The sequence below is a fragment of the Bidens hawaiensis genome, unplaced genomic scaffold (assembly GCF_021521415.1).
Source record: "Bidens hawaiensis isolate Kalapana, Puna unplaced genomic scaffold, B.hawaiensis_p1.1 tig00006365_1, whole genome shotgun sequence".
NCBI classification, from domain to species: domain Eukaryota; kingdom Viridiplantae; phylum Streptophyta; class Magnoliopsida; order Asterales; family Asteraceae; genus Bidens; species Bidens hawaiensis.
In genome coordinates this window covers 1494564-1506522 of record NW_027491425.1, presented here as the reverse complement: position 1 = coordinate 1506522, position 11959 = coordinate 1494564, and the positions used below count along the sequence as shown (strand labels likewise).

The 11959-nt window shown below is 35.2% G+C and overlaps 2 protein-coding genes across 2 annotated transcripts; one reads left to right on the top strand and one right to left on the bottom strand.

The window, feature by feature from the left end:
- The first annotated feature begins 247 nt into the window (after window positions 1–247).
- On the top strand, window positions 248–5390 carry LOC143632116 (GPN-loop GTPase QQT1-like). The gene is made up of 9 exons (XM_077100697.1): window positions 248–343; window positions 3906–3950; window positions 4028–4182; window positions 4268–4371; window positions 4441–4597; window positions 4680–4767; window positions 4852–4924; window positions 5021–5151; window positions 5273–5390. The coding sequence occupies exons 1-9, from the start codon at window positions 249–251 to the stop codon at window positions 5331–5333; spliced, it is 909 nt and encodes a 302-aa protein (XP_076956812.1). The 5' UTR covers window position 248; the 3' UTR covers window positions 5334–5390.
- A 1554-nt stretch (window positions 5391–6944) lies between these two features.
- Window positions 6945–11245, bottom strand: LOC143632131 (pentatricopeptide repeat-containing protein At5g67570, chloroplastic-like). The gene is made up of 9 exons (XM_077100713.1): window positions 10611–11245; window positions 9815–10006; window positions 9648–9729; window positions 9371–9556; window positions 9161–9274; window positions 8532–8625; window positions 8296–8453; window positions 7789–8223; window positions 6945–7711 (listed from the first exon to the last, which is right to left on the bottom strand). Exons 1-9 carry the CDS (start codon window positions 11171–11173, stop codon window positions 7022–7024), a joined length of 2514 nt encoding a protein of 837 aa, XP_076956828.1. The 5' UTR covers window positions 11174–11245; the 3' UTR covers window positions 6945–7021.
- Between the last annotated feature and the right edge of the window lie 714 nt (window positions 11246–11959).

Here is an 11959-nt window from a genome sequence, read left to right as displayed (position 1 = left end):
TTCAAATAGTTTTTAACTTTTAAGTAAAATTTTAAATCAAGAGAGTGGGCTTAATTAATCTTAAAATCTTTGGGTCTGAGGCCCTCTTCTTTGCCGGATATGGGCCCAGCCCTAATTTACTCGATTAAAATCATGAATAAAGAGGAGAACTGAAGGCTAAAGCTTGCTTCTTGTTCTTGATTCACACATCAATCAGTTTCAGTTGAAATCAAGTGTTACTTGTTTCGATTTTTGGCAGATAGATAAAGATGGTGGGGTATGGTCAGGTGGTGATCGGTCCTCCTGGTTCTGGCAAGACCACTTACTGCAATGGCATGTCTCAGTACCTGCAACTCATTGGAAGGTAGGTATACTTATTATATATGTATTGTTGGTTAGTTAGTTATGTTTAGAATTTGAATTAGATGGTGATTGCTAATCAGTGTTGTAAAACTCGCTAGGCAGTCCATTGGATACTATATATATATATATATATATATATATATATATATATATATATATATATATATATATATATGCTAAGACAAGCATAATTCACATCAAAATAAACATAATTCATATGAAAAAAAAAACATAATTCAAAAAATTTATGTTTTGTTGTTATTTTTAGTCTTTTACAAAAAAAAAAAAAAAATGCTGGCCGAGTTGAACTTGGAGGCCGAGTAATCCCGAGTACTCCGAATTTTGACCGAGTTGGACCTTGGCGAGTAATGGTGGCCGAGTTGGGAAAATGCGGTAAGGTTGATGTCCGAGGACAAGGCCTTGGAATCCGACTTTTACAACACTGTTGCTAATAAAGTGTAAAGATTTATTCTTGAGATAGTAGATAATATAATAATACCCATATGTGCTGTAGTTTCTGTGGTAGGAGATGGTTGCAGATTGATAACTAACTGTTAGGTGGTGTTCACGGTCCTATTGACGGTTTTTAGGTCAAACCGTGAGCCAAACCGATATTAATGGCTTTTGAATATTGAAAACCAAAACCGTACCAAACTGAACCGTTACTAACGGTTTGGTTTTGCGGGTTGGGCTTTCTCGGGCCCTTATATAAAATGCATAAGATAAGAAATTATAAGCTGTTAAACAGCCATAAAAACACAAAACATGTTGAAATCCTAAAAAGAAAGGTTGGATTTTTAGAATAACTTGTTAAGCAATTTCTCTAGTAAGCTAAAATTCGAAAGACTCAGCAATTTGCCTTAAGATTTAAAGAATTTCAGAAGAATCTCCCAACAACCTTCATAGACTAAGCAGTTAATGCGGAATATCGGATATCGGTCAACTACCGATACCTGAGATATCGGTTATCGCGATGATATATCGATGGGATATCGGTAATTTAAATATCATGTAAAATTCATATATATAGCAATTTAACACTAATAATTCAAGAAACTCTCCTACCACTAACAAATTAATCTTTTGCAACTTGCAAAACACTAACAATCGTAGCAAGTAGGAGCTGATTAAGACTTTAAACACTAAAAATTGATAATTAAGACTTAAAACACTGATATTGAGAATATCGGTGATATATTGGTCATTTATCATCGGTCAATATCGCTGATATTATCGGTACCGATATTCTAACCGATATTTTGACTGATATTCTACCAAAGGACCGATAACCAATATATCACCGATATATCAGTGATATCGACTGCATAGTTCATAGATGACAGTTACACTTTATTTTCTTTTTTCTTAATCTCATATACCCGCCCTTGCTACTAATAATGACAGCAGCAGTTATTTTCTCACGAGGTGGTGATAGAGTTGTGGGCTACCCATTTAATTTTAGTTAGTCTAGAGATAATGTAAGCCTATTTACTAGATGTCACTTGTTTTAATCAAGCTTAATATATAGTTAAATATACTTAAATATGAAATATTAAAATATATATATCGTCAATCTTACGGCCTGGTCTGGTATTTTGTGTAACCGTAAACCAAACTGTTTGACACGGTTTCAAATTTTCGAAACCAACCAACCAAAAGTTAATTTAAAAATCAACCGTGAAACCAAACTGATGACAGGTTTGGGCAGTTTCATGGTTTAAAGCGAAATGGTGAACACCCCTACTAACTGTGGCAGTGGTAGAAATTATCCAATGATGTTTTTTTTCTACATATTGGATTTTATTATCATAGCCTAGTAGCCTACTTATGGAGACCCTAAACAAATCACGTCCTACGAATGCATTATAGATTTATAGGCATGCTTCTCCTTTTTAGCTGTTAATACACTAAGGTTTTGTTTGGCAAGTTAGACACTAAAGTTAAGCAACGCGGGGGATTAGAAGCACTAGAAAAAAAAATTTAGCATGCGTGTTAGGCTTTTGGAAAAGGCCCCCAAAAAGGTTGTGCCGGCCCTGGAACCGTGAACAGCCCTACATGAAGTTAGTCATTAGTCAATCCTCTAACTTGAAATTATTAAGGGTTTCAACAGAATTTAATATGCAAAGGAGTTATGATACGAACCCTAATGCAAATCTGATTGGATCAGGTTTATGCTTATTGCTTTAACCAGCTGCTGTGCATTCTAATTAATCAAGTTCTGGCGCCAATTTTAAATAATTTGAGAGGAGGGCAGTTCATATTAGAGTGGGACTAGTGATAGTTATTAAAAGGCCTAGCTTCTTGCGCCTAGACCAATTTTCCAAGTGAGGCCCAATATATGCGCTTCTGGTTCCTAGGCACTTGCTTCTTGAAGTTGACGACACCTCTATTGGTATCGATGACGGATCAAGAACAATGATCATTTGACTCTTTACTATTTATTACTTTTTGAACTGTTGGTGTTTTATGTTTTGAACATTTCAGTGAACTTTTGGTACTTTACTTTGAACATTTTGTTATTCAAGTTCTGGAATTACATTTGAATCTTGACTCTTTTAGAACTTTTGGTGCTAATTATATTAAATGTTATATGCATAGTTATTAAAATCCCTCGCTTCTTGCGCCTAGGCCCATTATTTAGGTTAGGCTCAATAAATGTGCTTCTAGTTCCTAGGCGAGCGATCCATCAATGTCTATGCCAAGAACATGAGAAGATAAAAGCCGAGCAAGAGAAACACAAGAAGTGCTAATGTGCTATTGAAACATAGATCTAGGAGAGGTCAAAGACATTATATTGATACATTTTGTTATTCAAGTTCTACAATTACATTTGAATCTTGACTATTTTAGAACTTTTAGTACTAATTAGATGATATTACATGTTATGTAATAGTTTTTGTTTATTTTATTTGAAGAATAGTTTTATCTTTCATATACATAATATATTTTAAATTTTTTATTTAAGTGCGCTTTTTTTTCCTCAGGCTCTCGCTTTTTTAGCGCCTTGCGCCTAGGCCCTAGGTGAGGCCTATGCGCCTTGAGTGCGCCTAGCGCATTTGATAACTGTGGTTATATAATAGATTTTGTTTATTTTATATGAAAAATAGTATTATTTTTCTAATGCATAACAAATTTTAATTTTTTTTGTTTGAATATGTTTTTTTCTTAAACCCTCCCTTTTTTTGCGCTTTGCGCCTAGGACCTAGGTGAGGCCTATGCTCCTTGAGTGCACCTAGTGCCTTTGATAACTATGGAACTAGTGGGCAGTTACTTTACTTTGTTAGTAGTCTATTTAAGAGTCTTTCAGAGTCATGTTTAGTTTAACTGAGTTTTTATCAAAATTGTTATTTTATGTTAGGAGGCTAACCCCTCTCGAATCGTGCTGTCTATCTACCTTAATTCCAGTTTTATTTATCTTAGTTACGGGGTCTTTCAGGTTATTTCCGCAATTTAGATTCATACTTCTCCCCCCTTCAAACGCTTCAATAGCAAGTTCCATAACTCTGTATAAATACAGATCCTGCAAATGATTCTAATTTTGTTTGTCATTGTAATTGTTTCAGGAAAGTAGCTGTTATAAACTTAGACCCTGCAAATGACTCGTTACCGTATCCTGTTTGACGTTCGATTATTGCAACATTTTATTTTGAAAATGAACTGTGGTTTCTTTAATAATTGTTTAAAGATATGATTGTGCTATCAACATTGAGGACCTTATAAAACTCAGTGATGTGATGAATGAACATTCTCTTGGTCCTAACGGAGGTCTTGTGTATTGTATGGATTACTTAGAGAAAAATATCGACTGGTTGGAATCTAAACTCAAACCTCTTTTGAAAGGTTAGTATAGTATGCATTACTCAAATTTATGGTTCTTGATAGTGTTGTATTGTTATAGTTCCAACTCAAATAAGTTTATTTGCAGATCACTATCTTCTTTTTGATTTTCCGGGTCAAGTAGAACTATTCTTCCTCCATTCGAATGCAAAAAATGTCATACTGAAACTTATTGAAAAACTAGATCTTCGGGTAAGTAAATTCACACACACGTAAACCTTTTCTGCAAGAGTGTTAACAGTTGAAGTCTTCCCTTTACAGTTGACTGCAGTTCATTTGGTGGATGCTCACCTTTGTAGTGACCCCGGGAAATATGTGAGTGCGTTACTTTTATCACTATCAACAATGCTGAATTTTGAACTGCCACATGTCAATGTCTTATCAAAGATTGATCTTATTGAGAGCTATGGAAAGCTGCGTATGTAAACCTTTAAATTACTACATTTTTTTTTTCCAAAAGTTGACTTTTACGGACAAAGGTTGATTCTTGTATACTGCAGCCTTCAATCTTGAATTTTACACGGACGTTGAAGACTTGTCTTATTTACAGCACCATCTTGATCAAGATCCACGCTCCGCTAAGTATAGGTAGGCCGTTGGTTGACTTCTTAACTGCCACGTCAGCGTGTAGGCATGCTAATTTCTATAATGAACTTGTGTTTATGGTGTTAGAAAACTTACAAAAGAGCTTTGTGAAGTAGTTGAAGCTTTTGGTTTGGTCAACTTTACTACATTGGCCATACAGGCATGCTAATATCTATTTTCTACTAATTGCTTTATTAAGTAGGCTATGTATGTACAAGATTGACAATTTAATATCAATTGGTTTGACTTTTTTCAGGACAAAGAGAGTGTTACAGAACTTGTGAAGTTAATAGACAAGACTAACGGATATGTATTTCAAGGCAGGGATGCTAGTGCGGTTGAGTTTAGCAAAATTGCCATTGGACAAACAGATTGGGATTACTACAGATATCCTTTTAACAAATTGTCTTTCTTATCGATATAATCTCATCTTAATAGAGTTATTTTGTGTGCAAATGTGTTAAGATTGTCATATTTGAGAGCTGGAATACTTAACAATTGTTTTCACAACAGCAGCAGTGCAAGAGAAGTACATGAAAGATGATGAAAATTTTGATTCTGACGATTAATTTAAGGGTGAGTTTGTTAACGAATTCTTTCATGTTACTTTAAGATGGAAGTTGCAATACTCATTGACGATTTCATCAGGTGTAGTGATCTTAAAACTATGTAAACAGACCATATGTGTGCCTTTATGATTAAAGCGATCGAAGGTTACTGCTGGTCAAGTTGAAGATCATGTTGGTGATGGAAAATGGAACTGCAAGATATCAAATCGATTTTTGTATACTCTGTACTTGCATATCAGTGATGTTATTATGGAAATGTTATGCATGTTGTCATGTTATTAATTGTGCTCAAACCTCTAAATATTTATTTTCTATAAAAGATGTTACCATCATATTCATTGCAATATCGTCATGCGACTGCATGAAAGTTTTTTAAACCAATGTTGCGTATCCGGTCTGAAACAAGCGTGCTGGTGTGGTTTTTGGGTCATTACTAAAGCATTTGCAATAGAGTATTTCTGGGCGTATTTTAGCTCGCATCAAAGAGAGAGGACATTATGAGGGAGGTGGACGTTTTAGTGAAAAAACGGGTTAAAGGAGGAGAGAGGGCATGCTATTTTGGAAGATTTTGGAGTCCCTTTTTCATCTGTGAGAGCGGCAAAAGCATAGGCAGGGTGTGCAAGGGTGAAGTGACCGATTAGTGGTGATTATTTAAGTAGTTGAATTTTGTTAACAATTAGTTCGGTCACCACAAGTTAGAGCATGGCCAATTGGTGTGTTTGTAGGTGTTTATGGTGTGGCACACAGCACCTGACCAACCAGGAGGATAATTTTACTAACGTGTTCTACTTACCTAAAAATAGCACATCGCCCTCCGCTCCTCTCACAATATCGGTTTGATATTCTTTGCCAAGAACTAGGGCCATGTGTGATGGTAAAGTCAAAATTTGTCCACGTAGGCACATGGACAGGAGTTGCACACTTACTAAGCATACGTAATGGTAAGTGATAGTGATAATGACAGTGAAAAGTGAGTGTTTTTTTAATACATTTTATTAGTTGTTTCATACAATTAATATTAATTATTTTGAAAGAATTACTTAAATGCTAATCCAAGCACGCACTAATCCCACTTACAAGACCAAAAATAAGTTTCTGAAAACAAATATATTTTTTGTTAAATTTTATCAAAATTTTCCGAAAAAAAAAACTATGTATTTCATATCATTAAAATAAACTAACGAATACAAGTTACTTGAAAATAAATCAAATAAATTGTTAAATGTAATAAATTATTAAAAAAAAAAAGTTGTGATGTGACCCTGGTTGGCTACTCAAGCTGTTAAAAAATGGTCGTTTTCAATTTTTCTTCTCTTGCTCGTGACTCAACCACACCCATGCCATGGACCACCGATGGTGTGCCGTGGATCACGGTACATTATATTGCCTAACTCTCTCCCTCTTTTCATGTGGCTACTCTCATAAAAAAAGAAGCATGAAAGCTAGAATTTTTAGATTGTAATTCAAACAATGTAATGAATCATTGTTAAAATAATGAAAGTAGAATGCAATAATAATTCATTCTCTCTAAAGTAATGAGATTACTATATTTTCAGTCAAAATTCTTTTCAAGACAATAAAAAAAGTCAACTCACAAATTCTGTAGTAAACAAAGATTTATACATACAAGCTTTTACATTCTAACCAAAAACACTCTAATCTGCACACCTGTATGCAAATTGCATGACTCACTTTCTTCCAATCTGAAATGGCAAAAAGATCCCATCTTTAACCATACTTTCCCGCCAATGTTCAAGTATAACGTCGGCAGACGGTAACTTATTTCTCTTTAGTTCATCCACTTCCCCTAATTCACCACCCAAGAAATCATCCTCTGAATCATAATCATCATCATCCAACATCTCAGTATTGGTCAACTTTGACTTTTCATAACCAACGGTTTCAAAAGATCCATCAAGTGTCAACTCATCAGCAAACCGTTCCATTATATCACCTAACTTCTCTTTATTTACATCCACTGGTGCTCCCAAATCAGACTCGTGTGTAAGGTTAAGTTGACTTTGACCCAAACTCACCTGATATGAGTGGTTTGACTTTGACTTTGGCCCACATAGCGATTTCAATAATCTTGATAACTTATACGCAGAAGCTTCCATTGTTACGTCATTACTATCAATCTTGTCAAGAAGTTTTCTTAAATGAGTCCGAGTGATTTTACCTTTATACTCCTCAAACAACCCTCGCCATTCCTTTTCTCGAACCTCAAACGGGGCGTGGGCCATGCTGTTAAGAACGGTCAACGCTCGGTCAAAATCATCTTGGATCATCGCTCGACATATGATTTCAACAAAGAAAGACGAAGGCGGTATTTCACCTGCTTCCAACATTACATCAAACGCATGCTCCAGTAAATGCGTCTGAAATAAACATAAAACATAATAATCAAACATATGAATCATTGAATATGATAAATTAAAAAAAAAAAAGCACAAACCTTTCCAGCGCGGGAAGCTTCAATGAGCAAAAATGAGTGTTTATTTTGATCAAGTTGATACCCCGAAAACACCATTTCCTTATAAACATAATCAAAATACTCCCATTGATGGGAACTGGCAGATACTCTAAGCATTTCTCCATACGTGTACGCATCTGGGTTAACAAACGGACCATCGCGGCCCACGTTAACATTATGACCGTTGTATCGTTTTGTATCTTCAAATAACTCCTTGGCCTCAAAAAACATGTCGCTCCGACCGTAAACTTTAAGCATCGCGTTTATAATCCCAATATCGGGAGCGCAATGCTCTTTACTGATATCAAAGATCCGAATACAATTACCAATATGCCCTCCGTCCATTGAAGATAATATCATGCCCGTGAAGGTAACCACTAAAGGTCTTGTTAGAGGAAGTCTTTTCATCTTCTTAATCTGCATTTAAATAATCTATAATAATTAAAAAACCAAATAGAAAAAGAACACTCAAATTTTAAAAAAATGTACCTCTATAATAGCTTCTTGCCACATGCCATTGTAACAAAGACAAAATGCCAGCTCACAGTATACCGAAGCGGCCCCCACAATACCATTCATTTCCATTTCTCTAACAGCTTCAACTGCTTCGTTCACTTTACCTTCTTTTGAGAAGGCCTTAACTAACACTAACCAATTTCACCAAAAAGAAGGTTTGAGATATTATCAACACGCATGATGACACGTTTAAAGGGAAGTAATAATACCTTTATAAGTAAGGGCTTTTGGGGTATTCCCACTTTTCTTCATCTTCTCAAAGTACTCATGCACAAGCTCATACTTCCCGGATGCCAACATTACCTTTTAAAAATGAGTAGACTTTATAAATGGCAAGACTACCCCTCACCCAAATATCCAAAAGTAGCATAATTTACATCGGAGATGTATAACTTTACAAATTATTACCCAACCCTAGAAGACTACATATAAATAAATATTAAATGGAAATTAGACTTTATATATGGCAACACTAACCCTCACTTAATATTTGGAAATATGTAACTGTACAAATCATTATCCAACCCAAAAAGATGGAACATCTATTAAATGAAAAACTAGACTTTATAAATGACAAAATTACCCCTCACTTAAAGTTAACATAATTTACATTGGAAATGTATAACTGTATAAGTTGTTATCTAACCGAAGAACATTACTTATAAATATTAAAAAAAAAACTAAACTTTATAGTTGACAAACCTACCCCTCACCTAAAACTAACATAATCTGCATTGGAAAGGTTATAACTGTACACAATATTATCCAACCCAAGAACACGAACTATAAATATTAAATGAAGAAAAGAACTACAATTTAATTAATAATTAAATAATACCTCCATTGCAAGTCCATAAGTTGCTCCACTTGGTTTCAAACCACTTCTTCTCAACTCATCAAATACCCACGGCACGCCTTTCCAATCTCCCGTCAATGTACAGGCATTCAGTACCTGTGTGCAAATTTACAATTACAAAACTACCCTTATCCCTACAACAAACAACCTCCATACACTTCGTACAATAAATTTGTATAGAATCTATCTTACAGCATTGTACACAACCAAATCTGGTTGAAGAACAGGATCCCAGTTTTTTCGTTTCTTCATCATCTTTGAAGGCTGTTGCTTCATGCAATCAATCACATTCACGAGTTCTTTCAGAAGACCCGATTGACCGAGTGCAATCGCAATGCAGTGGTATGCTGCCATATCAGGGTATATATGGTAATCAGCCTACATTAGTTTCAAGAAAAATTTCGTTGCATCAAATAAAAATCACAAGTTTGGCATAAAAGTAACAAGATACATTATTATCAATCATTACCCGCATTGAGTTAAATATTTGAAGGGCTTCATTGGGTCTTCTTGCTTTTCCTAAAACCGACAAGAGTTTTGTGTACACAAACCTACAGATCATAAGAATATAAAACAATTTGCAAAACATAATAGTTAAAGTACTGAAAATGTTGGTAAACATGAAGAAAACTAAACCTGCTTTTGAAGTGTTTATGCTCTTTAGAACTGTAAACCCATTTGACAACAGATAAAGCATGTCTCCATTGACCTTTGTCACCAAGTCCACCAACAATCTTCAACAACTGGTCTTCTGTAAACTGCAACTCTGACTGTTTCATCATTCTTGAAAACTTCCAATTCTTCATACTTAACTCTGTTCCACTAAGCCTACCCAATATCCAAAATTTACCAAATTACCAGCCTTTAAATCTTTAATCACACTAAAATGGCATAAAGATACAAGCTTAATTATAAACATGGCTGCAAATGAACCGAATGTTCGGCGGAAAGTTTGTTTTGTAAATGAACAAACATGAACAAGGAATTCCGTTCGATTAGTTATATGAATGAACACGAATAGAGGCCATGTTCGTTCAATTGTGCTCGTTGACGTCTGTTTATAATGTTTGTTTATTAAAGGTTTCTAACACTCTTTAATAACTTCTCTAATCTTATCATATAGATTTAAGCAAAATTACTAATGATAAAACTAAAATATACACGAGTATTATGCGGTTAATTTATATGTAAACTAGAATATGCATATGAATGTTAAAAAAAACACCAACACAAACTTGGTAGCCGGACCGAACTGTTAACACAGACCATTATCGGTTAGCCAAATCAAACAAAACATTGTTTGTGTTCGTTTGTGTTCATGAACCGTTCTTCATACTTAACTCGGTTCCACTAAGCCTACCCAATATCCAAATCAATCAAATTACTCTAAAACTGCATAAAGATACAAACTTTAATACAAACTATTACATACCTATCAACAAGAAACTTAATGGCTTCATTATCGTTGACTTTCCGTTTGGGCCGAACCGAATTACTCTTGTTTTCAAGCAACCCATCTTCCAACTCAATATCATCTTCCATAACCCACTTGAATTTATCACGTTCCTTCTCAATAAACTCACTCAACTCCTCCAAATGCTCATACTTCAAATTACCCCCAGCAACAATTTCTTTATTAACAGCCGCATACTCCATCAATTCGGCTCGTTCGAGCCGCTCCCATGGCTTTCCGACCAAAGAAGACAAACCCATGTCCTGTTTGGTCTTGGTGGCCTTAGAGATTGCTCTGTTGAAGGATTTGAATTCATCTTTTAGGGTTTGGAATTGGGCTTGTTCTTGTTGTTGTGGTGAGGATTGGTCGGTGGGAATTGGACGGCGGCGATTGGATTTTTGGATTTGTTTCTTGCGGAGGGTGTGGATGAGTTTGGGGGTGGGTGTGATGCCTTTGCTTATGAGGTTTTGTTTGATGGGTTCGGTGTCTGGTGGCTGTGGGAGTGGTGGGTGTGGAGGTCCTCTTAATGTTAAGGATTCCATTGTTGAGATTGAAATTGGTAAGTGGGAGTGTTGCAGTTGCAGAAGAAATATTTAGGTGAGGGTTTTAGGATGGTACAAGTGGGATTTGCGCATGAAAGTACAAGTATGTGATGCGTCTTATGAGTTAGGATATTTTGTTAGGAATGTTAAAAGGGTAAGACACTATCTTTTTACTTAATATTTTACCCGGACTTTTTACCTTTTTAGGAAGAAATGTGGACCCGAGACCCTACCCTTTAAACAATAAAAGGGTCGGGTATAAATAAGAGTTTCAAAGGTCCAACCCTTTACCCTTTAAATCAGTAATCGCAGCTCGTTTTCTGCATTTACTAGTTGCATATCTCATATATGGCTTTAATAAATGAATCCTAGAACAATTATACTTTCATTTAATAACACAGTAAACTCTAACTTCGAAAGTTTATCAGTCATTTGAACCGATGCAAATAATATTCACATTCATAAATTACATGTAGAGAACAATTTATTGATTTTCATATATATATATACACACACACACACACTAGATTTTTCCTCCGTATTACGAAGGTTGTTTTACATTTTGATAACTTTGTATCGGACCTTTAAGAACCTTTTTCTAGTAAAAGCCTCAATTATTGAAGTCGTTGGAAACCCTAGAACTATTGTCGGAATCGGTTGATGGTGCTCGAGTGGTGGTAGTTGGTTGGCAGTGACTCAATTGGTGATGGTTGCAGTGTTCAAGTGGTGTTTTACGACAATAAATTTGACTTTTCCGGCCAAAAACGTTTTTCCAATGACCTGAAA

What these genes read in the sequence shown, in the direction of transcription:
- LOC143632116 (XM_077100697.1), top strand. Translation starts at nt 249, where the DNA reads ATGGTGGGGTATGGTCAGGTGGTGATCGGTCCTCCTGGTTCTGGCAAG. An exon ending in ACTCAAACCTCTTTTGAAAG is followed by an intron (nt 4,183 to 4,267) that starts GTTAGTATAGTA and finishes GTTTATTTGCAG; the next exon opens with ATCACTATCTTCTTTTTGAT. An exon ending in TGAGAGCTATGGAAAGCTGC is followed by an intron (nt 4,598 to 4,679) that starts GTATGTAAACCT and finishes TGTATACTGCAG; the next exon opens with CCTTCAATCTTGAATTTTAC.
- LOC143632131 (XM_077100713.1), bottom strand. Translation starts at nt 11,173, where the DNA reads ATGGAATCCTTAACATTAAGAGGACCTCCACACCCACCACTCCCACAG. An exon ending in CTTATGGACTTGCAATGGAG is followed by an intron (nt 8,626 to 9,160) that starts GTATTATTTAAT and finishes CATTTTTAAAAG; the next exon opens with GTAATGTTGGCATCCGGGAA. An exon ending in GGCAAGAAGCTATTATAGAG is followed by an intron (nt 8,224 to 8,295) that starts GTACATTTTTTT and finishes ATTTAAATGCAG; the next exon opens with ATTAAGAAGATGAAAAGACT.